This window comes from Triturus cristatus, chromosome 6, assembly GCF_964204655.1.
Source record: "Triturus cristatus chromosome 6, aTriCri1.1, whole genome shotgun sequence".
Lineage (NCBI taxonomy): Eukaryota > Metazoa > Chordata > Amphibia > Caudata > Salamandridae > Triturus > Triturus cristatus.
This window is the reverse complement of record NC_140589.1, coordinates 1,681,828,185-1,681,853,694: the sequence shown is the minus strand read 5'-3', so window position 1 is coordinate 1,681,853,694 and position 25,510 is coordinate 1,681,828,185. Positions and strand designations below refer to the sequence as shown.

Sequence of the window (25,510 nt, the reverse complement as noted above, 5' to 3'; positions counted from 1 at the left end):
TAGATTCGGCTCAGCCTCCCATTTCGATTCCACCTTTTTGTGATTTGTCTTGGGCAAGGGCAATAATAGTTTGTACACCCTCGAAACGAAGTGGCCCGCATACATAAGACGTGGGAGATGAATTATTAACCATGGTGTATATGGAGAGAAATTACGAGCGGTTAGTATCGCTTTGATTTTCAAGAAGTCATAAAAATCCATCGGAGTAAGATCATACTTCCGTTGAAAGGTCGAGAACGGGAGTGGATCTTTATCATCGTACAGATCCTTCGCCAAGTTAATGCCCTTCTTAGACCATGATTCCCAGAATAATCTACTGCCATTATGTTCGAGATGGGAATTTCTCCACAGGGACATAAAGGATGACTTAGGGAATGTCAACTTTGTTGTATGTGTTTGGTCGAGTCTGAGCAAAGCCCGTCTAGTATTTAGCATGATATATTTGGAGTGTGGTAAATGCGACAGGTCCATAGTAAGAAGGGTTTCAAGAGGCGCATGATCCACTAGCGACTCCTCAATATTAACCCATATTGGTGTATAAATTGGGGATTTTATCAACCACTGAGCTCCCTGTTTACAAAGAAATGCTGTCTGATAGTTCCTGAACGAGGGGAGACCCAGGCCGCCTTTATCTTTTGCCAATTGCAGCTTCTTTAGTGATACCCTGGCTTTCTTACCCCGCCACAGGAAACTACCAAACAGTTGATCTACCTTAGCAACAAAGTTGTTCGAAAACGTCATAGGGAGCATGCTGGCCAGATAGTTAACCAACGGAGTAGACATCATTTTGAGCGTCTCCGCTCTACCCCACCAGGAGAGGAATTTTGGAGACCACCTTCCAGCAATGTGGATATCTTTTTAAGAGTCAGGTCTTCATTTATTGTCAGTGTGGAGATCAAATCTTTATCAAAGTCTAACCCCAGATACTTAAAGCACTTAGGCTGCCATGTAAGACCGGAGTCCCCAATGATTCCTTTATCACCAATATTGTTCAGGAGTTTGACCTCCGTTTTGTCTTTATTGAGTTTATACCCAGAAACTCTGGAAAATTCCTCAATATCAGTCATGAGTGCAGGTATGGCCTCATCAGCGCTCTCTGACAGAACAAGCACATCGTCCGCATACGCCGTTAATTTAACAGTGCAGTCCCCAAACGGAATACCTGCTATTTTAGGGTCATTCCTTATATGATATAAGAACGGCTCAATTGCCAATAAGAACAATGAAGGAGACAGGGGGCATCCCTGCCTCGTGCCTTGCTTTAAACAGAAGGCGGAGGAGAAAGATCCCCCATCCCTAACTCTTGCTGAAGGGCAGCAATATAGGGACATTACCAGTCTTGTGAATGATTCCCCTAAATTGAATTTATGTAGGACTGCTTCAAGGAAGGACCAGTCAACCTTGTCAAAAGCTTTTTCAGCATCTAGTGTTATTGCTGCTGTGGGTGTGCCTAGGAGTTTCGCTTTTTCTAAGACGTGTGCCAAAATCCTTGTATTGTCACTGGACAACCTATTTTTAAGGAAGCCTGCTTGAGATGGGTGGACTAACTGGGGAAGGACCTTCTGGAGGCGAGCGGAAAGTATCATAGCCAAGATCTTACAGTCTATATTAATCAGTGAAATGGGCCTATAATTTTTCGGGAGCGACGGGTCTTTCCCATCTTTAGGAAGTACTGCAATTATTGCTTCAGCCAGTGTGCCTCTGACCTCACCAGAGTTATTTATTTCTTGAAATAGATGTAGGAGGGGATCGACAAATAGGGAGGGGAAGGTTTTGTAAAATTTAGCCGTAAAGCCATCAGGTCCTGGTGCTTTCCCTGTTTTCAGATTTTTAATTGCATTCTCTATATCTAGAGTACTAATCGGGCCATTGAGACTAACCTGGTCCTCAGCAGAGAGCTGTGGGAGATCGCATTCATCTAAATACTTCTTAATCCTGTCTTCCTCCACCGTTTTATTCTTTGCATAAAGGTCTTCGTAGAATACTCTGAACACTTCTGTTATTTTGTCTGGGTCCGAATGTGAGGACCCTAAGGCATCTTTAATGACACTAATAGAATTCTTCTGAACCTTAAACTTCAAGTACGAGGCTAGGCTCTTGCCAGCCTTATTAGACTCACAGAGCTTAAATCTCCTTCTTTTATCAAGCCAAACTCCCGCTAACTATATTATATTCATATTTTTTATTCGCCAAAGCATAAAGAGACATATCATCCCTATCCTTTAAGTGTTTACTCTCTAGGTTTACAATTTCACTCTCCAAGGACTCCAAATTCGCATTATAATTTCTGTTCATTGCTGACCTGATTTTGACACACACTCCCCTTATGGTACTTTTTAAGGCATCCCACCTAATGAGATCAGATGTGTCACCCTCTTTGTTAATCTGCAGGTAAGAAGAGATCGCATCTTGTATTGTGGACCGGTGCTTATCACTATTTAGGATTTCATCATTCAAACGCCAAGACGTCTGACGAGAGGAGGGTTTAACATTAGCAATGGATAAGGAGATGCAAGAGTGGTCAGATATTACATGGGGTTCTATGGTAGTAGACTCTATTCTAGGGACTCCGTTCTGTGTTATGAGGATGTAATCGATTCGGGAGTACGAAGCATGTGGTGAGGAGTAAAAAGTATAGTCTCTCCCTGTGGGATTTTGAAGCCTCCATGTATCCACCAAGTGAAAGCGTTGACACAAATTGAGGAAAGCTTTATGTGATTTATTTGTTTTGAAGGGACAGTGTGAGTCTATCTAAAGTTGTATCCATTGGAAGATTGAAATCCCCGGCTAATATGTGAACAGCATTATCCGGGATATTCTCAATGTGCCTATTCAGATCCTCCCAGAAATTGAGTTCACTAGTGTTAGGAGCATATATGTTCGTAACATAAAACTCTGTATTATCCCTACTTAGTTTGACCGTAACCCACCTCCCGTCAGCACTCGCTTCGGAGGACAGAATCTCTACCTTAGATTTCCTCGCAACAAGTACCAGAACACCATTCTTTTTGTTCACAGCCTCAGCGCCCACAATCTCATTATAAAACTTATTCCTCAGGTGGTAGAACTGCTTAGCCTCAAGCTTCGTCTCCTGAAGCAAAACAATGTCACCTCTCATTCTCTTTACATAGTCTAAAATCTTTTGTCTCTTGACAGGTTGGTTCAAACCTTTAACATTAAAAGATAATATCTTCTATTTGTCCACATTACATACTCCCAACGGAGAACTAATTGCACTATGTGACATCAGTAGGTCGCATCTTCATAGCGGTAGTTATATATCTCACATGGTACACACAGTTAGTGCGATAGTAGAGCCCATCACCTCCCCCACCACCGAGCATTAAAGCAATGAAGACTATGCAAGCACGAGGAAGCAAAAGCAAAAAACATTGAACACACACCCCGACCCAAAAACCCCTCAACCCCCCACCCTCCCCACCCCAACTGTACGTAGTAGGCATGGTGACTGGAGAGAGATTGCGCTGCATCCTCCCCGTGCGTGACCATTTCAGAAAAAGTGTGGAACTGAGGAACTAACACAGTCGACCTGAGGCATGTTGCTAACCAGGGTAACATAGACAAACCTACATCCAGGGACCAACATCCCGGGACCTCTTCTGCTGGTCTTAGAGCGAGTTCCAAAAACTAATATTAAGCAACTAACGTAACCCTTCTTAACACCACATATTAAACATACCCACTAGTAGTCAGATCCTTAGTACTTGACGCTCATCATATTGATAGGCATTAATGGAAACATACTACATATCAAAAAGATCAATAACAATTGCATTCAACCAAAAGGCCACTCAATGGTGAGTGAACTTAAGCAGAGAATCGTACTTTCAATACCCCTCCACAGTGAGGAAAAGAAGCACATATGAAAATTGCATGGAATGCGTGGGCAAAGATCGTTCACTTGTAACCTGAGGCCGAGGCCTGGTCCGCTGCACCCTCGGGGTTACTTGTTTCCATGTCTAAGTCTTCCGGGCCATCTAGCATGCGTTTCAGTTTCAGGGGATCTGAAAAAATGTGCGGAGAGCCTTGGATAATCACACGATACTTTGCTGGGCCCATGAACCCATATTGGAAGCCCCTTTTCTTCAGCAGCGGTCGGAGTGCCAAGAACGCCTTCCTGATGTCCACCGTCTCTTTACTGTAATCCTGTGAAATGTAGATTTTATCAGATTTCCACATGGTTGTTTTTCCGCATAAAGCCGAGAATTTGCTCCACATGTTGGTAGCGTAGTGGCTTACAAACAATAGCTCTAGGTCCTTTTTGATTCTTATTTATTCTGCCCGGTACTCTATGGGCCCTATCAAATTCCAGCGGGTGATGGAAGGTCACGTTAGTAGCTTGGGTGAACCAAGATTCCAAAAAGGCCACACAGCTCCCATGTTGATCCTCCGAACCTTCCGGAATTCCAAAAATACGTAGATTCCCCCTTCTGTTCCTGTCCTCCAACTCCGCGAGTTTCCGTGTTGTTTGATCCGCAGCTATGCATAGGCGCTTAATGGCATTACATGACTTGACTTCCATGTCCTCGAGTCTGCTAATCCTTGATTCTGCTTCTATCAGCTTTGCATTGGTGTCGCGGTTATCTTCCCTGATCGCCGCTACTTCTTCTTTGGTCGCTTTTGCCAGATCCCTTACTTCATCTAGTCTGTTAAGTATCATTTCTATCGGGTCAGGGTTGCTTTTTCCCCCTTTGCTGGGTGAATTTGGATTCGACTGGTCAGATTTGAGCCTCTTCAGGCTTTTCGCTAATTCTTTATTATCTGCCATGGCTGCTTGTCGCGCAGATTCCTTGGTCGTTATAGACGGTCTCCTTGTGTTTCCAGCCGTCCCCTATGGAGTGCTTACGATCGCCGGCCTCTCCGATTTCTTCCGCTAGCCTAATGCAATTAAATGCACAATGGTCAATTAAATCCACCCACGCGTGGCAAGATGATCGCTCTACCTGTCCGCTTCCTGTGTGTTTGTTAATTCGCCGTGAGGCAGTGCGCACTTTCATATGAGGCCGGAAGCTTGCGCCGCCATTTTGGGAGCCAACATGTGTGTGCAAGGCCTTGCACGAGTAGATACCCGATCTCAGCCCAACAGTTGCATTTGTTCTAGATTGCCTTCCAAACAGCTGAATTGCGCAGCTACTTGATGCATCCGTGTATTAGGAATGGGCGTGAGCCACACAGGTCTAAGGCAAGATATCACTGAGTTTTAGGTCCAGGACCTCATGATGTAGCGCAGGACTAAATCGCAGGTCTACAAGCCCCCAAACAGTGACTCCACAACCATTTATCCAGTAAAGCAGTCCCTGCTTTCATGTGCTATACCAGACACAGCCGATTTCTATCTTGTTGTTACTGGCTTATAATCAAACTTCTACACAGTCTCATCCTCATTCCGATATTGCCACTATTATGAGAGTCATTTAAGCGCCAGCCGCTACTGATTAGATGGATAAACTGACCTATTTCTACCTCCCATAGCGTGCACCGGTTAACAGCAACAGCGTCTGAGGCAGACAGTCTAAACCGTACGATCCATCCGCCCTGTTTTGGTCGCTAGTGGCGCCCAGCTTTATGTCTTTATGACTCTCACTAGTTGAAGGAGAATCATCGTTAAGCACATCTTGCTCCTCGGGTGCCGTTGCACTTCAGTGAAGATTCACCGTCTAAGGAGCGTGTGCCGCCATTTTGTGTGCGCGAGAAGCGCCAGTGATTCCTCCCGGGTCTGAAGCCGCCTGACAACAACTGCTTTACTCACGATTTCCTCCGAGCACTGACCTTCCACCACAGCTCCCAGCAACCATTACCGATTCCAATCGGGTGTCTTATATGCCCTTCCGCCGACACTCTGGGCAGCCACACGGTCCCTTTGTCCGCCTCATGCACCGCAGCCACCAGAGCGGAACATTCGGAGCGCCGGAAACACCGCTTACCAGCATCAAAAATCCTCAAGCGTGCCCTTCAAATGTTCCCCTCACATTCCGATTACCGATTCCACGACGTGAAGTGGTGTTGGAGCGGTAAGACACGTCCCACCTCCATTAATTGATGACCGCACGGGCAGAGAGAATCACAGCGCCGCCATCTCTCTCGGCGTCCAAACCACGCCCCCTTCTTTTATCCTTTTCAATCTAAATAACAGACTAACATGTCCACCACTCAAATTAATCTCATATTTCACTATACTAATTCACCACTAATCCTTTATGGGTTCCAGAGTAGTGTGCTACTTGCCGAAAAAACGCTTCAACACTCCATCATAGGCAGCAAGCGCTATATAAATGCAAACCTTTTTCTCTCTTCTATCCCTCCACTATCCTTCTCAATACAAATAACTGACTAACATATCTACCACTCAAATTATTATTATATTTCACTATAGTAATTCACCACTAGACTCTTATGCCTTTCGGAGTAGCATGCCACTCGCCGAAAAAGCACTTAGATGCCTCGTCAGGGGTAGTAAGCGCTATACAAATGCAGCAAATTGTGGTCAAATCTGTGGATCTTGTAAATCAACTCCATCAATAACTTGAAACACATGGACATTTCTTACACCATGTCTCTAATAGTGGGGGCCAGAGCTGTAGGTTGGCGCATCTTGGTTGATGCAATGGTTCAAAGCTAATGCTAGGCTGCTATGCCTATTTGCTCAAGTGTCTTTCACTTGCCCTAGTTTAAACATTTTGCTTAGTTTCTAGGTATTTTATGCCCTTAAATTCCATTTTCAATAAATAAAAGGAATATGCTACTTACCAGTATGCATCTCTTCTTGGCATGTAGAGCTGTAGATCTACACACTGTGCATAGATCGCCATCTGGTGTTGGGCCCGGATGTTGCAGTTGTTTTTCTCTTGGAAAGTCTTTGGAAGTCACAAGGTATGTGACTCCTCCTTTGGATCATATTGCGCATATGCTTCGGCTCCATCCTCAAATTGTTTTTCACCAGCAGGGAAATGATGGAGCTTTGTAAGAAACAGGAAAGATGCCCATGTGTGCTGTATCTAAATAAGATAAACTGGAACAGATAAAGGTAGGCGGGTAGGCGTGTGTAGATCTGCAGCTCTACATCCCAATAACAGATGCATACTGGTAAGTAGCATATTCTGTTCGAGGCATATGAGCTGCAGATTACACACTGTGCATAGATTGTGTAGCAGTACCTCCTCCTAGCGGCGACCACCAGTATCTGTTGCAGTTGTTTGAAACCGTGTTTTGAGGACAGCCTGGCCCACACTAGCTTGTTGCTTAGTTTGCACATCTACACAATAGTGTTTAGTGAAAGTGTGCGGTGTAGACCATGTAGCTGCTTTGCAGATATCATCTAAGGGGATGTTCCTTAAAAATACCATGGAAGCCCCTATCTTGCGTGTAGAGTGGGCTTTAGGGGGAACAGATAGCGTTCGTTTTGCTTTGTGGTAGCAAATCTGTATGCATTTAACAATCCACCGAGCTCTCCCAGATTTGGAGATAGGGATGGCTTTGTGTGGTGGTGAGAAATACACGAATAGTTGTTTGGTCTTACGAAAAGGTTGTGTTCTCTGGATGTAGTAAAGTAAAGCTCTTTTGACATCTAGGGTGTGTAGAGCTCGTTCTGCAATGGTTTGTGGCTGCGAGAAGAATATGGGCAGTTCCACAGATTGGTTTAGATGAAAGGGGGAAATGACTTTAGGGAGGAATTTTGGATTAGTGCGGAGAACAACCTTATTATGATGCATTTGCAGGAAGGGTTCTTGAATGGTGAGTGCTTGTATCTCACTGACCCTTCTGAGCGAAGTAATGGCTACAAGGAAAGCAGTTTTCCATGTTAAAAATTGAAGCTCACATTTATGTAGAGGTTCAAATGGAGGCCCCATTAGTCTTGTGAGAACGATGTTTAGGTTCCACACAGGTGAGGGTGGCACTCTGGGGGGGAATTATTCTCTTAAGGCCTTCCATGAAAGCTTTTATGGCAGGTACTCTGAAGAGTGATAGATGCTGTCTATTTTGTAGGTACGCTGCTATGGCAGCAAGGTGTAGTCTAATAAACGTGTAGGCTAGGTTGCATCTTTGTAGGTGTAGTAAGAAGCCTATAATGTGTTGGATAGACACATCTAAGGGGTTGCCATTATTATTGTGACAATAGATCACGAAACGTTTCCACTTGGCTGCGTAGCAAGCTCTAGTGGTAGGTCGTCTAGCTTCTTTAATGACGTTCATACAGTCAGGGAGATTAAGGTAACCAAATTCTAGGATTTCAGGAGTCAGATCGCAAGGTTGAGCTGAGCTGGGTGGGGTGTCTGATCTCTCCATGGTTCTGGGTTAAGAGGTGTGGAGAGAGGTGTAACTTTTGGTGCGGAACTACGGAGAGTTCCAGCAATGTGGTGTACCACATTTGTCTGGCCCTAGTCGGAGCAACTAGGATGAGAGTTAGGGAATGTTGCTGTAGTTTGCGCACCACTAATGGAATGAGTGAGAGAGGCGGAAAAGCGTACGTAAATCTGCCTGACCAGTTCATCCATAGCGCATTGCCTTTGGACAATGGGTGTGGATATCTGGCGGTGAAGTTAGGGCATTTGGCGTTTTCGTGGGTGGCGAAGAGGTCTATCTGTGGTTGCCCCCACATTTGAAAGAATGGTTGAAGAACTTGTGGATGAAGTTCCCACTCGTGGATCTGTTGTGTTGGACGGCTTAACAGATCTGCAATGGTGTTTTGGACTCCTGGGACATGTTGGGCTAGGAGAAAAATGTTTTGAGGTATGGCCCACCTCCATATGCTCTGTGCTAGCTGAGAGAGCTGCAGAGAGTGTGTGCCGCCCTGTTTTTGGATGTAGTACATGGCTGTCATGTTGTCTGTGCGGACTAAGACAACCTTGCCTGAGACGTGTGTTTGAAAAGCTTTTAGGGCTAGAAATATGGCCAGTAACTCCAGATGGTTGATGTGGAGTAACTTTTGTTGAGGTGTCCACCTGCCCTGCATGGTGTGATGTAGTAGATGAGCTCCCCAGCCGGAGAGCGATGCGTCCGCCGTTAGAACTATTTGAGGAACCGGCTCTAGGAACGGTCGCCCTTTGGAAAGGTTTTTGTTGGTCCACCACTGCAGAGAGCGATGGGCATGACCGTCTACCAACACCAGATCTGTTAGCTGACCTTGAGCCTGGTTCCATTGGCGTGCTAGGCACTCTTGGATAGGACGCATCTGGAGTCTTGCATGAGGTTCTCTGAAAATATGCAAGAGGCCATCATCCCTATTAGTTGCATAAACACTCGGGCTGGAAGAGTGTGTTGTGGTTGAAATTTGGCGCGAAGAGCTTGTATGCTTGCTATTCTGGCTGGGCTGGGGTTTGCTAATGCTCTTGAGGTGTCTATGGTGGCACCGAGGTATTGTTGTACATGGGAGGGATGCAGATGGGACTTGGCGTAGTTTACTGTGAAGCCCAGGTGGTGATGTAATTGGATAGTGGCGTGAGTGTGTTGTACACACTGGTTGTATGAGCGGGCTTTTATGAGCCAGTCGTCTAGATAGGGGAAGACGTGGATGTGTTGTCTTCTTAGGTGTTCTGCCACTACTGCTAGGCACTTGGTAAACACTTGTGGTGCTGTGGTGACTCCGAAGGGGAGTTCTTTGAATTGGTAGTGGTGACCGTCCACTACGAATCTGAGAAACTTCCTGTGAGCGGTGTGAACAGGAATGTGGAAATAGGCGTCTTTGAGGTCTATGGTGGTCAGGAAGTCGTTTTGGGAGAGCAGAGGAAGGACCTGCTGGAGTGTGACCATGTGAAAGTAGTCTGAGTGTATGTATTGGTTTAGGGGTCTGAGGTCCAGAATGAGCCCTAGAGAGCCGTCTTTCTTTGGTATGAGAAAATATAGGGAGTAAACTCCCTTGTTTTGTTGGTGGGTAGGAACTGGTTCTATTGCATTTTTTTGTAGGAGGGAGATTACCTCCTGCTTTAGAAGTGACAAACCTTCCTGTGACATTGGGCACTGTTTGGGTGTAATGTTTGGGGGGGGGGGGGGTAGATGTTAGCTCTAGACAGTAGCCTGATTGAATTATTTGTTGCACCCATCTGTCTGAGGTGATGGTAGCTCAGATAGGAAGGAAATTGTGGAGTCTGCCCCCCACTGGAGTGGAATAGTCTGCGGGAAGTGGAGGGAATTCACTGTGTGGGGGTGGAGGCAGAGCGGGAGGTGTTAGTTTTGCCTCTGCCTTTGTTGTTGTTACCCCTGTAACTGCCTCTTTGGTAACCCCTAGTGAAGGTGGGTTGGTGAGGGGTTTTGTAGGAAGTGGAGGTGCTGTCGGGGGAGTAGCCTCTGGTGTTGCTTCGAAAGGAGGAACGGCGAAAGGAGCGCCTGGGAGCTTGCGACTGCAAGGTTGCCATAGATGGTGCCATGTCTGTGTCCTTTTTCATTTTTGAGAGGGCTATATCGACATTAGGGCCAAACAGATGTTTCTCATCAAAGGGGTGGTTGAGGAGGGAACTTTGAACCTCAGGTTTGAACCCTGAAATGCGTAGCCAGGCATGCCTACGCAGAAGAATGCTGGTATTTATTGCCCTGGAGGCGGTGTCAGCTGCATCGAGGGCACAACGGATGGAAGTGTTCGTGATGGTTTTACCTTCTTGAATCAATTTGTTGGCCCTATGTTTACATTTGTAAGGGAGGTGTTGCATTATTGACTCTAGCTCATCATAATGTGCCCTGTCATATCTGGCTAGGAGCGCTTGGGTGTTAGCGATACGCCAGATGTTGGCCGCTTGAGACGCCGTCCGTTTGCCAGAGGCGTCTTGGAGTTTAGACTTCTTATCTGGCGGTGGAGCCTCACCCGATGCCTGGAAATTGGCACGTTTCCTCGCATTGGAGACTACCAGGAAGTCTAGTGGTGCGGGGGCCTTTAATGTAGGGTGGATCTGTTGGGGCAGCCTTATATTTCTTCTCAATGCGTGGGTTAATGACCCTGGCCCTAACTGGGTCTTTAAAGACCTCTGGTGCGTGCTTAGAAACCCCCTTAAGCATCGGAAGAATTGAGGTGGACCTCTGTGCAGTGTCAAATGTATCTAAGAGGAAGTCCTCCTCTACGGGGTCTGTGTGGAGATCAACCCCGTGGTAGTGGGCAGCCCTATGGAGTAGCTGGTTAAAGCCCATGGTGTCCTCGGTGGGGGGGGCCTAGAGGGATAAAGATCGTCCTGCGGGACGTTAGGGACGCCTGGAATGTTGTAGTCGTCCCATGGGTCTGGTGAGCCCGTAGGAGTAGGGTCCCCTGTTGGATGGTCATCCGCTCCGTTCCCTGTGTCGTAGGGGATGTCATCATCATCCTCATCTGGAGATGATGTGGGGTATTGATGGGGTGGGGAAGGAGGTGAAGGAATCCTTAAAGGGGAGGTGGCAAAATCTCTCCTTTGTGAGGTGGAGCTGGTGCAGGCTTTTCCAGTGATCTTTTTCTGGTGCTAAGCGTTAAATGCCCAGTCTTTGGATCCTTTGCGAGGGTTTTTTGGTAAGGATCGGGTCGAAACAGTTCCTCTGTGAGGGGCAGATCCTTTGGTGCGGATGGCGTCGGAGCCGTGGGTTTTTTAGGCATCGATTCGGTACTGGTTTTTGGTTTGGAAGGGTCTTTTGATTTCCTCGGTTCCGAGGTGGGTTTCGGCTTCGAGGTGTGGGAGTCGAGGCTTTTCGGCTTCTTGCTCAGCTCCGAGGATGTTAACGGTGCCGCGGAGCTGGTGCCAGTTTTCGGCGCCAAGGGCTTCGGTGTCAAGCTCGGTGCAGACGAGGAAAGGAGCGTTTTATTTTTTGGTGCCGGTGAGATTTTTTTTCGGCACCGAGGGTAGGCTGGCTCGAGCCCGAGCTGCCTGAAGGCTTGATGGGCTTCTTAACCGGGCCCGAAAGCGAGGTATGGGAAGCAGTCTTTTGGTGCATACCTAGGCCCAAAGGCGTGACCAAAGCCTTTTTCAATGGCTTGGAGGGGGGTTTAGGGTCGGGGTCAAGGTCTGTACTCACGCCCCTCTGTGCCGGAGTGATGTCCTCGATGTCGGAGTCATCCGCTTCAGAGGCGCTGACGAGGCCCTCTTCGGTGTGCTGTTGTTCCGGAACATCGACGCCTTCTTCGAAGATGTCGTCGGGGATCGAAGTCGACGAGTGAGCCATTGTTCTCCTTGATCGTCGGTCCCGGATCGTGTTCTTCGATCGGAAGGAGGCGCAAGCTGGACAGTCCCTTGCCTCGTGTTCTGGAGAGAGGCAGAGGTTACACACCTCATGGAGATCGGTGTGGGGAAACTTCGACCCACATCGAGGACACTTTTTAAATGGCATCCTTTCCATGAACCAGGACCGGAGCCGAGGTAGGCCCGAAGGCCTTAGTCGACGACTGGAATCGAAGACTTCGATTGTTGAGTCGCGTCGAGTGTGGAGAATGCGATCAAGACAATACCTTCGAAGGGAGAAGAATTGCGCGCCGAACGGGGAAACTGGAACGGTTCAGAACTGGAGCGCGAAGAACACACCCGAGCCGGATGGCGGAAAAAAACAATCTGAGGATGGAGCCAAAGCCCATGCACAATATGAGCCAAAGGAGGAGTCACATACCTTGTGACTTCCAAAGACTTTCCAAGAGAAAAACAACTGCAACATCGGGGTCCAACACCAGATGGCGATCTATGCAAAGTGTGTAATCTGCAGCTCATATGCCTCAAACATAAAAGTTTACAAAAGCTGTGACCCCACAGAGATTCACAGGTATAAAAATGTTCTTGAATATCAGTAAAGTCCAGAGAGGGAGAATGCACTTTTCTTGATATTCCTAGATTTTCAAGAATTCTTAAAATAATAAGGCATTTAACTAAATATAGGTCAATGAGGGGTGGTTCTTCTTCTATTGCATTTCTCAAAGTCAAACAGTATTACAAAACTTCATAAATTTAATGGCACTGCCTAGCAAAAGGCACTCACAAAATATAGGGAGGTGGGGGTTTGGGGGAATGGGTGCATTTTTACCTTCCTAAAATCTCAAGCAGTTCTGCAACACCATTGAAGTGGTCTGTTTCATATATAAACCTGAAAAGAGAGAGAGAAAACACTTGAGCAACTAGAATTCAACCCCAAGGGAATATGAATTAATCTTTCATTATGGAGACATGAAGAAACAGTAGAACATAGAATAGACTGCAGGTCCACAACAGTGTGGCAACAAATATAGAGACTAAGAGGTTTTAACAGATAAGAAAAGAATGAGTTGGCAGGCTAGATTGATATGATGGTTAAAATTATATCAATGTCTAGACACAAATGTAATTAACTCAAAAGCTTCTACAAAAATATTACAAAGGGTAAAGAACCTGGGTACATAACATAGGTCAAAGCTATTGTAGTCCGTTTAAAATGTTACCAATAGATTTATTAATTTATTTTGATAGAATACTCCACTGTAGTGTTCTCACTGAAAGTGTACTGCACAATCAAACTATGTCGGAGTACTTCAACAAGGAGCACCAATAACTAGATTGCATTAGAAATACAGACAGTGTTTCTTACTAAAATAGGTAGATTTTGATACTTATATAGGTGAAGCAATCCATGCATTTAAACGGAGGTTAATAACTAACCAAATATTGGAAACAGATTTCTAACATTACTAAGCAAAATCGTTCTCTGAGGACTGTAAACGTTTACTGATTTACATTCCAGTGTTGGTTGTCACATGAAGAGGAAGCCTCTAAACAAAAGCCTGTTCAGCTCTGTTGTAGGTGACTAATCATCCTCTCCACAACATGTACTTTGAAGCCGCTGTACATTAAATGCACAGACAGAATCAAGGAAGAAACGAAGTCAGGAAAATAAGCTCTTCTGTAAAACGTGAAGTCACATTTCCAACTTATTCTCTTACTTCAAAAACCCGTTACAAATTAATCTGGATGAACCAAACAACAGCGGCGCCAAGAAAAAGGCTGAGAAAGCTAACAAAAGACAAACAAATACCATCAATGGTAAGAGTGTCATGCGGTTGTCACTCGTGCTCGCTTTGTCTCAGTGCAGGCCTGTGGACAGCCTCCCGTCTCATGCAGGAACAGTCACTGTGTCTGTGCAGAGGGATGTAGGAGTCCTAAAAAAAAAAACGGCGAGTGGAAAAGGTGCAGGGTGATAAAAATATATACCAAACACCCAATTAGTAGGCTTTACAAGATGTGAATAAAAACAAATAAATAAAAAGTCGTTTTTATTTACGATCCATCTCGGACCAGCAATAAAAAAAAAAAAAGACTCCAGCCTCAATTCCCTTTGCCAGTGGTTGCTACTTACTTTTTTTTTTTTGCAAGTAATTTGCAAAAAAACAGGCAAATCAAAAAATAAGGTGGCCAAGTAGACCATGCACACCAGGTCTGGTATTGAAGTGCACTCCTGTTTTTAGGCGCTGTGCACATGCGATCAGACATAATCCTTACACTTGTTGTGCAATGGATGAATTGGGGTGACCCACTGCCTCATGCTTTATGTTGCTTTATGTTGCGTGTGAGGAAGCAAAATGTAAATGACACTTTCCAGGCCAATGAATGAAGAGGGCTGACCCTAAGCCCCTGCATATGTATGTTTCTGATTATCAGTTGTGAACAAAATGGGAAACAGAGAACAAAAAAGCACGAAACCGTGTAAGCGTCTCAAGGAGGGTGTGAAAGAAAGAATGAGAGGTGATAGACATATAGGAGATCACTTCAGATAGAGTATTTTACCTTTGTACTGTAACCTCGAAAATGGGAAGGTTGCACTGTGCGATATGGCTCTAATCATTGTTATTGCTCGAGACGCCGCTTCTCCCATCTGTACACAGATATCTGCACTGTAGTTTGGACTCAAGAGGTACACAACCGAGGATTGGGCAACACTACAGCTCACACATCTCTAATTGGTTTATCAGCTAGCTTAATCTCCTCGGTCAGATAGACATTAAGCAAACCGTGCCGCCCTTTGCTAGTTTCCTAGAAGAATGTTGATTGTCCTTATCTCAGTTCACATAGTCCACCAAGAAAACAAGGGAGGTCGGCCGGGCTGGCGCGCAATGAATGCGCGCCGTGCTTCCACTTTAAACTGCGTTTAAAGAGAAAGCACGCCGTGTTTAAAGTTAAAGCACGCATGTTCAACAAGATGGCAGCGGGCTGTCCACGGTCCTTACATGCACGTGCATGCTGTTAGGTTTGGACAAATGGCGAGAGCAGCCATCTTTGTCCATCCCTGCACGTGCATGTAAGGCTTTCGGAGAATCGATTCCCAAAAGGTACTTGCAATAGCGAGAGCAGCGCATGCGCTGCTTTCGCTAGGCGACACCTAAACACATGGAGTGAAATCAAAATCCACTTAGTAGAATTTGATAACTGAACTTAACTTTCTAGCCTTACAGTATTCTGAACCGGAATCAAGCATCCTAGGGCCGGTTTCGGGGTTTCACCCCTCTTCAGCCAGGATAGCTTGACTCCAGTGGCGTAGTGAGCACGGGACCCACGTCTGGGCATACCCTTACCACATAGGGTGAACAGCAAAGCACACAAGATGGATGAAATGCTGCACATTGGCAAAACATTCACCCCCAGTCACAGATCTGGGTTTAATTCATCGTTATTTTGCTCACCACGCCACCCAAGTTCAGACATGGCCATATGCAAATCAGTCTTGACCCTGTGCCTCATGGGAACAGTCCAGCCCGAACTGCCAAGCCATGTCTTCCCTGGAACGGAATCAAGCATCCTAGGACCGGTTTCGGGGTTTCACCCCTCTTCAGCCAGGATAGCTTGACTCCAGTGGTGTGACAGAGTAGACAGTTACAAATAACCTTTGAAACATTGAGCTCAACGATTGACAGGGCCTGACTCAATATAAAGAAAAAGTTATTTGCTCACTAAATCCCGAAAACTAAATTTCCTTGCCTTCCTGAAGAATTTTGGAAGCATTTAAAATAGAAACAGGGTCAGGCCAAGAACCCGCAATTCAGGGGGTAGATTTCAGATTTTGTAGCTTCTTCACAACTCTGAAAAGTTCTGTTTAGGAGGAATGAGGTGAGCTATTTGAGTGCTGATCCAGCTATTCCTTCTGCCTCCAGCCTTCTCACTCGGAGTGGGTTTAAAACTTTGTCGAAAGCCACACATCCGATAGGATCAGAGCAGCAGTCCCTCCCTGATCTAGGTTGGCTTTTAATTCCTCCATGGCAGCCAGCAGGGCAGTCTCAGTGCTACTCATGGGTCTGAAACCCATCTGAGAAAAATGTCGGATGTCATGTGCTTCTAAATACAGGGAGAGTGTGTTATTAGTTTACTCCGTCCTGGTAAAAGGGAGATCGGGCTATAGTTTTCACACTTGGAGTGATTAGCTGATTTTTATTATTTTTTGCAGCGGCCTCACAATTCTGTGCTGCCATGCTGCTGGAACTCTCCCAGAGTCCAATGACAGACTAATCAGCCTACTAATAACTATCTTACTCCCACTTAGCACAATGCCAGGAGGTTCTGGGTCTAAAGGTGAGCCTGACTTAAGAGATTCAAGAATCTCATAGGTACCTTCTTGAGTCATTTCAGAGAAAGTATTACATTTTTCATGTTGCTATACCATTATTTTCCTAAATTCATCATCCCCTTTCAGCGTCAGAAGGATGTTATTAACTTTTTCTACGAAAAAGCTAGCTAGCATGTTGCAGTGGAGGTCTGATGATGGGGGCCTGATTTACTATCTGTTGGTTTTATCATGCTGCTAACCAGACTGAACAATTCCTAAGAGGAATTAGCTGCATTGTCAATCTTGGAGGCATGATTCTTGCCTTTCTGATAGCGTAATAGTATTTTTTTTATTAGCTTTTTTGTTTCTTTAGCCGTAGCATCATATTTTTCCCTCCACATTCTTTCAAATTGGTTTGCCTTTTTTTTTTTTAATTTTAAGAGTACAGGTGAAAATCAGGGAGCTCTCTCTCTTCGATGTTTAGGTTTTTGCTGCATACCAGGTGTTAAATTGTTAAGGGCTATCAGCATTCAGACTTCTAAACTCCTATAACTACTTGAAATGCCTCCTGTCATTTTCAGGATAGAGTTGGTCAGTGAATCCTGCCACACTACAATGTCTAATTTGGCCCAGTTACGTCTAAGTCTGGGCTGATAAAATATGGGGACTTTAAAGCTTCTATTACCTAACTGAATTGCATGAGTTTATGATCTGACCATGTGATCTCAATGAGATCTCCTGTGGTCATTTCAAGTATATTCGAAAATATGGCATCGGATAGGTGCCTTGCTTATGGGTAGGACCTCTGACCCATTGTGATAGCTGAATTGCCTCTAGATCCAATGGGAGGTTTTGGATACTTAATGGTCAGTGTTTTTTAGGTGGCAATTTAAATACCACAGAACTGTGAAGTTTGTCTTTTTTAGACTATGTTCCGCCACTATAGCAGGAATGATTTGTGTGAATTAACAGAACCTGGGGGCCGGTATATTAAAAGACATGAGAAAGTGTAAGTTGGTGATAGTTCCATAGCTAATAACAGAGTTTTTGACAGTTGGGTAGTAGCGGTACTGGGTCACATTTTATTTTATGCTCCTCTTTATAGATTATGGCCATGACCACCCTCCCACCCCCTTTATTTCCTTCCCTGTCGCACCTGTCATTGTGATGTCAGGCCTAGAGTCTTCTTTGAGGCAGATCTCGGTAAGAAACATGGCTTCTGGTTGCTCATCTTCGAGAAAAGTGAACAAATCTAAGCCATGTTTAGGTAGTGTTCTGCAGTTTTTCATATGCATCTGCCAGTATAGGTTGTGGGTAATATCTTGCTTTAGGTTTGTTTACCTTCATTTGCGGCAGAGTTACTCATGGTTACTTCACACTGTGTACATGTTGGATTGCCACTGCGTAAGACAATGATGTGATCGCATGGCTTGTTTTCTGTGAGAGACATGTAGCTAACTCTACCATTATTACAGGTTCTGGCACCAGGGTCCCAGCTCGGCATGGACGGGCGTGGACAGGATTGCCTTTGTGCCCCGGTGGCCATTAAATAGCCGGGCCGGTCACCACTCTGTAGGGTAACTAGCAGGCTAACCAATATGGAGCTGTGCTCTAGGTGAGGCTCTGAAGACAGCCAACACGGAACTTTAATCCAAAAGGTGAGGGACAGCTCATCTCCATCCTCTACCCAAATGCTCCCAGTATACCATGTCACTAGGTAACCAGACCTCTGGCAGTTCACTGCAATAAAATAACACTGTCTGGTGAGTACTAAAACGCACAGGATTTTACAGCGAAGTGACTTTAAAAAGTGATTTGCACACAAATCAGCAGCTAATTAAAATATCTGGGTACTTTCACAATGTGCCCGTACAACTCAATTAACAAAAGTAGGGATACAACATTCATTCAGCAGTACCAGCCAGTACCTGTGCTAGCTACTAGCCTAATCCAAAAGAGTTTTCCGATATAGCCAGACATTGAGAACTAGAAAACTGCCTGAAGCCTCACTGCATAGAAGAGTTGAAACTTTTAAGACATGTACTCCCAGTATTGTACTATAAAACAGTATAAATAATAGATGTCTAAGGATTGAGCTTAAGCTCCAAATTGGAGAGGAGATGAAATGAAAAATCATTTATGAAGCGCATAGCTACCCTGAAGCATCCCAGCGCTGATGTCAGACGCGGAGAGAGAGGGCATATGATTAAGTGGAATTTTGGAAAAACCAGGATTTGAGGAGTTTCCGGAAGGGCATCAGGTTGGGCTCCCCCCATATGTGGGGAGGGAGAGCGTTCCATAATTTAGCAGAGTTGTAAGAGAAGGAACGCCCGCAACTTGTAGCTCTCTTCATTTTTGGGAGCATGGCAAGAGATAGGGAAGCCGAACGGAGCTTTATGAATGGGCAGTAGGGGTGATCATAGAACGACTGATTGTTGGTCCATTCAATTCAATAGTTCTTTATTCGATGGTTAAAAATCATCATAAAAGATTACACAATTATACATTTAAGACAATATTAAATCAATTCATAGAACATTGAATGATACTATATATGTGCAAATATATCAATGATCACATACCAATCTCAGAAGTGGATTGCCTAAAACTAACACATTGCCAATTCTACAGACTACCTGGAAGGGGCTACCCTCTAGAGACTCTGAGTCTAAATGCAAATTTTAAGAAACTCAACACTGCACATAAAGTCAATGGGTCACTAACCCTTTGTAGAAAAGTCAAGGCCTCCTTTGCCCGAGTAAATCTTTCCTTTTTCAAAATGCCTATCAAAAATCTGCGTCTAGGGAGGCTATACATAGGGCATAAAAGTACAAAATGAAGGGTGTCCTGCGGAGACCTATTGTCGCAGCCGCAGGGACCCTTCTGCTCAATGGAACTATTAAAACCAGCTGGTTCAGCCAATAAATAAGGTAAACAATTGAGCCTAAAACGTGCCATTAAAAACCTCTCTTGGGCATTATAAAGGACACACAGATATGGTTCCAACCCACTAGTCGTTACAAGCAAGTTATGGGCGCTCACCGAAGGTTTAGTCTCTTCTAATCTGCTCCTATCTGCTGCTCTAAGCTCCAGGAAGGTTCTCTTTAGTTTTAACATATCCTGTGCTGTAATCGATGAAGGGTTAAGGAACATCTCTGAATAACCCATGTTTTCCAAAGTATTCTTAATATAGCTAATCCATGGGATTTTCAGATATTTGTCTCTACCCCGACAGTCTTGCATGATCGCCGTACTCAGTGCTGCTTCAGGATTCGTCCAAAGTTTCAGCCAAGCCAAAATTGGTCTGAACTTGATCAGATCCTCTATGTAGGGTCTTCCAAGTTCTTTGTGGGCAATAAAAGCTGGCGTGCAGTTGGGGACGTTCAATATCGAACGAAATATTTTGTTTTCTTCCCTTTGTATACCGTCCAAGTTTATGAAACCCCAAACTTCTGAACCATACATAGTTTTTGGGCAACACATTGAACCATACAAATTAGTTGTTTGTTCTGGGCTCCAACGGCCAACTTTTCTCCCATAACCGGAGATTGCACCAAAAGATGCAACCAATTTTCCACTTCTTTCTTGTGCAAGGGATGTGAATTTTAAGGAGTCATCAAATAACACCCCTAAATAGGAGAATGTTTGCACCCTTTCAAGTGTATGGGTACCAATCCTATAGGTAAAGCCGGTCAATGGCCTATGGCCTGCTGTCATAACATATGATTTTTTTAGATTGACAGACAGGTCAATTGTCTCCATGAATTTAACGAACCCATCGATGAGGATCTGCAGACTCTTAGGGGTCCGTGCCAGCAGAACCGCATCGTCTGCATACAGCAGCACTGGGAGATTACGAGTCCCAACCCTTGGGCAATCTACTTTTAAATTATTGAGGGATTGTTCCAGGTTGTTAATGTACAGCGAAAACAAAAAAGGGGCAAGGATGCATCTCTGTCTCACTCCACTTGTGCATCCAAAAGATCCAGTCAAGCCCCCATCTTTGTTGTACCGGACCCTAGCCGAGGTATCACTATGTAATTCCCTTAAAATGTGTATTAACCCCGGATCAATTCCAAGCTGGCTCATCATGGCCCATAACTTCTTCCTGTTGACATGGTCAAATGCAGCGGCCAAGTCCATGAACCCCAGGTATATGGCTTCGTTGCTGGTCTTGGTGTATTTTGCTACTAGCATATATAGGTTCAGGCATTGGTCGCTTGTTGACCTGCCAGTCCTGAAACCGTACTGGACATCTGAGATTATATTATTGTCCTCAGCCCACTCGGTCAATCGGGTCAAGACTACCCTACCCAAAATATTAGCAGTAACATCTATCAAAGAGATAGGCCGATAACATTGAGGGTCATCCTTACTCCCTTTTTTAAAAATAGGGACTATAATGGCCGTTGACCATGAACGTGGCAAAACGGTCATAATAGCAGCGTTCAGCACTCTGGTGACAATAGGGGCCCACAGATCCACTTGACTTAAAAATAAGTCTGGGGGGATCCCATCTGGGCCCGGTGCTTTGTTCTTGGTAAGTCCCTCAATACCCAATCTAATCTCTTCCAGGGAGAATGCCACTTGATTACTCGTAATGATCGTCCCCTTGTCCTGTGATGAGGTATCTTTCCCATGGTTGTATAGCCCCTCAAAATGGGCGATCCATTGTTCAGGGAGGATATTTGCGGCAATCTCCGGGGCATTATTGTCTTGAAAACAAGGAGAGTTTATTAATCTTCAAAATTCGGTGATGTCCCTGTTTTCAGATGCCTCTCTGAGAGCCGCCCAAGCTTCCACCTGGAGCGTGACTTTCCGTCTTTTTAGCTCCTTCTTATAAGCTAGCCTATATGTTTTAACTACATCCTGGTCCCTCGGAGTGCTACTCAAGGCCATTTTTAGATTTTTCAGTGCTCGTGTGCAACCCCTGTCAAACCATTTTGGTGAATCTAAATTAGGTTTCTTAGGGGCCTTGGCCAACAATAGTTCGTTCACCAAACACGTTATTTGGTCAAACGCTTTTATAAGGCAAGCCCCATCCACCAGTGGGTCTAAGCACTCGTCGATGAAAGACTTGCCCTTTTCCATCAGGGTATTATAGAATCTGGGCCCATCTATCTTTGCCCACTTAAGCCTTCTGCCCTGTGCCGTCACAGTTTCCATAAAGATGCCCTCTACTGGCTTAGTTTTTTGCTGAATAAATAAGAACAACAAGAGAGCGAGGAAAAGCAAGACTTGTCCTCTTCCCCAGAGCAATATGGTCAAACAAAATGGACAAGTTTCATGACTTAAAGCAAACTTTTTTCGCTGTCATTGTGGGAAAACAAATTAGAAAGGAGAGAGAGCACAACTGCTGTGTAGGAAACCCCTCACCCACCTACCTAGTAGGTGGCATGCTTCATCATCGGGGCCCAACTGGATTGTCTAGCACAATCCAGTTGTGCTACAACGCCTGAGATACAGCGGAGCAGGGTTATGAGCAGTGAGTGAAGTGCTATGTGCAGTGATATAAGAGTTAAAAAAGTCTCAGGGAAATGCCCTTTTGAAAAAACTTTAATTTTAAGGGTCCCAGGACTAATGTAAAAAGAGAGAAGGGGATAGCATTAGGAATGTTATTTTCCTGGTATCCCTGGAAACTAAGGTCAACTAGTTTCAGCCTTCGTTATATTTCTAGAGGCTTTCGTCAGGACCAATTGAAATAGAAGAAAAATAAATTTAGGTGAATGGCCGTAAAAATTACATGTAGGCCAAGTGTAATTATCAGCACACACCCTAAAGTGTGCTGTGAGTGTAGTGATGATATACTCACAGTAACTTCGTTCGAGGTTACATGAGTAGAGAGGTTGTGAATCCTCTGGAGTTAGAACGCCGTGTGAATCTCCGCTTGCAGTTTGAAGGGAGAACAGGTCCGAAGTACCTAGGACGGCGCTCGGTCACTCACAGCACACTTTAGGGTGTGTGCTGATAATTACACTTGGCCTACATGTAATTTTTACGGCCATTCACCTAAATTTATTTTTCTTCTATTTCAATTGGTCCTGACGAAAGCCTCTAGAAATATAACGAAGGCTGAAACTAGTTGACCTTAGTTTCCAGGGATACCAGGAAAATAACATTCCTAATGCTATCCCCTTCTCTCTTTTTACATTAGTCCTGGGACCCTTAAAATTAAAGTTTTTTCAAAAGGGCATTTCCCTGAGACTTTTTTAACTCTTATATCACTGCACATAGCACTTCACTCACTGCTCATAACCCTGCTCCGCTGTATCTCAGGCGTTGTAGCACAACTGGATTGTGCTAGACAATCCAGTTGGGCCCCGATGATGAAGCATGCCACCTACTAGGTAGGTGGGTGAGGGGTTTCCTACACAGCAGTTGTGCTCTCTCTCCTTTCTAATTTGTTTTCCCACAATGACAGCGAAAAAAGTTTGCTTTAAGTCATGAAACTTGTCCATTTTGTTTGACCTTAGTTTTTTGCTGACCTTGGAGCAGAAGCTCCATTACCAGCGGGTTGTGATCGCTAAAAGGGCTCCACTCGATGTCTACCTTGGTAATGCGACTTTTTAGGCCTCTCGAGACAAATATGTAATCTATATAGGACGAACACCCTCTCCCCTTAAAGGTCGGGGGGATAGTTCCATCCGGTCCCGGGGTGATACTGTCGATTGTATGCTCGAGATCAAAGGAGTGGATCAGCTTACCCCATTCCAGGCCAGTTGACGAGTGGCTAAAATGGGGTCCCTTTTCTATGGGGCATTTAGACCAGTTAGCACTAAAGGGGAACAGGCCAGGACATAGGTGGCAATTCAAGTCACCCATTACTAATAACAGGGGGGCCAAGGCACCCTGTGCGATGGCAAGTTCATATTTCAACCTGGCATCCAACTCCTTCAGAGTAGAAAGATCACTTTCCGAAGCGTTGGCATTGTACACATTGAACAAAACAACGCCCAGCCCTTTGTTTCTAAACCTAAGGGCCTGTATGTTCCATGTGAACCAATCCACCTTAGACCATTTGCCTTCTATATTTAGGTCGATATATGTAAGCAGGCCTCCCTTGGCCCTGCCTGAAAGGGTTTTCTGGGCGGGTACAAAGAAGCATTTATAACCGGCTATTTGGTAGTGAGTGTTATCAGTAGCCCAGGTTTCCTGCAGACAGATGATATGGAAAGGCGTCATAAACTGCTGCCATTCCTTGATGTTACATTTTCCTGCAATACCTGCAATATTCCACGAGATGATTCTCAAGCCCTCTTTTTCAATAATAACGGGCCCTACCACTGCCGATTCTTGACTAATAATAAATCCCCCCCCAGTTTCCTTTCCAGGGGATTGGCTCTGTGAGTCGCTAGCTTGGTTTCTACGCTTAGTCACTAAAGTGGCTGACTCTGGAGGTGTATATGCGCAACCCACTCCCTGAGTATCTAATGCTCCTTGGGTTTTTGCAAAGGTCCTGGGCCTCTCCCTCCCAGATGCTGGGTGCCCTTCTTCCATGGGTAAACCATATCCCGAAAAAACTTAATCTAGCAGGCCTATATGATCCATGTCAACCTGTACTAAAGGAGAGTGAGGGTTGCACAGTCAATCAATCTCCTCTAGTGACCTTAAAGGGGCGAACCTGTTTACCCAGGACTGGTGTCCTCCATCCCAGACCCCTGTAGCTTGATGTGCAAAATTCAAGCCTCTGTTTAACCCAGGGTGTCGTCCCTCGGCCTGTCTCCACCCATGATGCAGTCCCTCATTCAGTACCTGTTGCTTTGAATAAAAGAAGCTAAGAGGCAGGGGCCTTATACTTGTCATACCTCGAGGGTCCCGAACTCAAAATGTGCTCCACCACCCTACTGTCCCTAAAATTGGCAATGATGCAGTTTCCCTCGATAGTTTTCAGGCTCCTCCCTACCCAGTTCACTCGTCTAACCAAAAGGATTTCCCCAACCTGATTGTTGGCAATAGGTTTATTCTGGTTAAGCCAGAAGATGAGTTTATTTTTTAGCTCCTCTTGGGATTCTTTCTGTGTTTCTTTGAGTTCTGGAACCCCTGCAAACACAACGACCAACGGACAAGCCTCGGGTGGAAGGTTAATCGTGGGGAATTGCTTATATGTGGGGGAGGGGCTCTTTTCATAGGCAGCTACATCCTTTATGGGGCCGGCCAAAGTCTCAGACTGTACGTCTGCATTCTGTTTTCCTGGTCCTTTATCCGGACGCCGGCTGCTCTCCCTAGCAGTGTCACTACTAGCCACTTGTCCGTGGGAGATAGGAGGCTCATGAATTTGCGCTAAAATTGTATGTGTGTTTCTACTCTCATTAGCGTTAGTCACCTTATTAGTGACTAAGTGGGTCACTCGGGGGCTAGTGTGGGTACTCGGGGCACCTGCCAGGGGGTCTTTCGACACTCTGTTTTTTATCTCACTTAATATTTTGTCTAGTCTACTTGTGACCGGCTTCAATAGATTAACAATCAATAATTCAATCTGTGCCTGAAGGTCTAACATGATCTTATTTAACCAAATAGGAGCCTCTGTCTGGGGGCTTGTCTGGGTGGCACGCTCTATCCCACAGGAGTGTCTATTAGTTGGGTTAGTGAGTGGGGCCACACTATTAGTGATCTTTCGCTTTTTAGGGGCGCACTTATTTTTTGTGCGTGTAGCAGTGCGTTTGATATGACCTGCCTCCTCCTTTTTACTGGTGAGCGTGGGTTGGGCACAAGGGAAGTCCCTCTCACTGGTATCTAGAGTGCTGGGGGGTGAAATGAATAAAATCTCCTGCTCCTGGTCTCGTGATCTTTCGACAAGGTCAGGGTCAGTATCAGGGGTTAAAGAGAGACGCCTCTCGGTTCTCTCGATTTCACTGGATACAGCCCCCAGCGCTCTTTTTAGCATACGGTCAATAGCCGTGGGCTGCATTATGACTGGAAAGACCGAGCTATTGGCTTCTTTCTGTACCTGGGAGGCATTGGGAATACAACGCTTAGGTCTTAGTAACCGTGTCTGACTTTTGCCGGCCATAATACAGGTCAGTCACTTATACGAGTATTATGGATAGTTTTAGTC

General features: G+C 45.2%; 1 protein-coding gene across 1 annotated transcript in view; it reads right to left on the bottom strand.

Annotated features, from left to right (window-relative positions):
* The window catches only part of PPP2R5A (protein phosphatase 2 regulatory subunit B'alpha), a 730,770-nt gene that overhangs the window by 365,964 nt on the left and 339,296 nt on the right, over positions 1-25,510 (bottom strand). Inside the window, exon 6 of the mRNA XM_085612862.1 lies at positions 12,976-13,035. Coding sequence (XP_085468988.1) covers positions 12,976-13,035 — 60 coding nt within the window. The remainder of the gene's footprint in view (positions 1-12,975; positions 13,036-25,510) is intronic.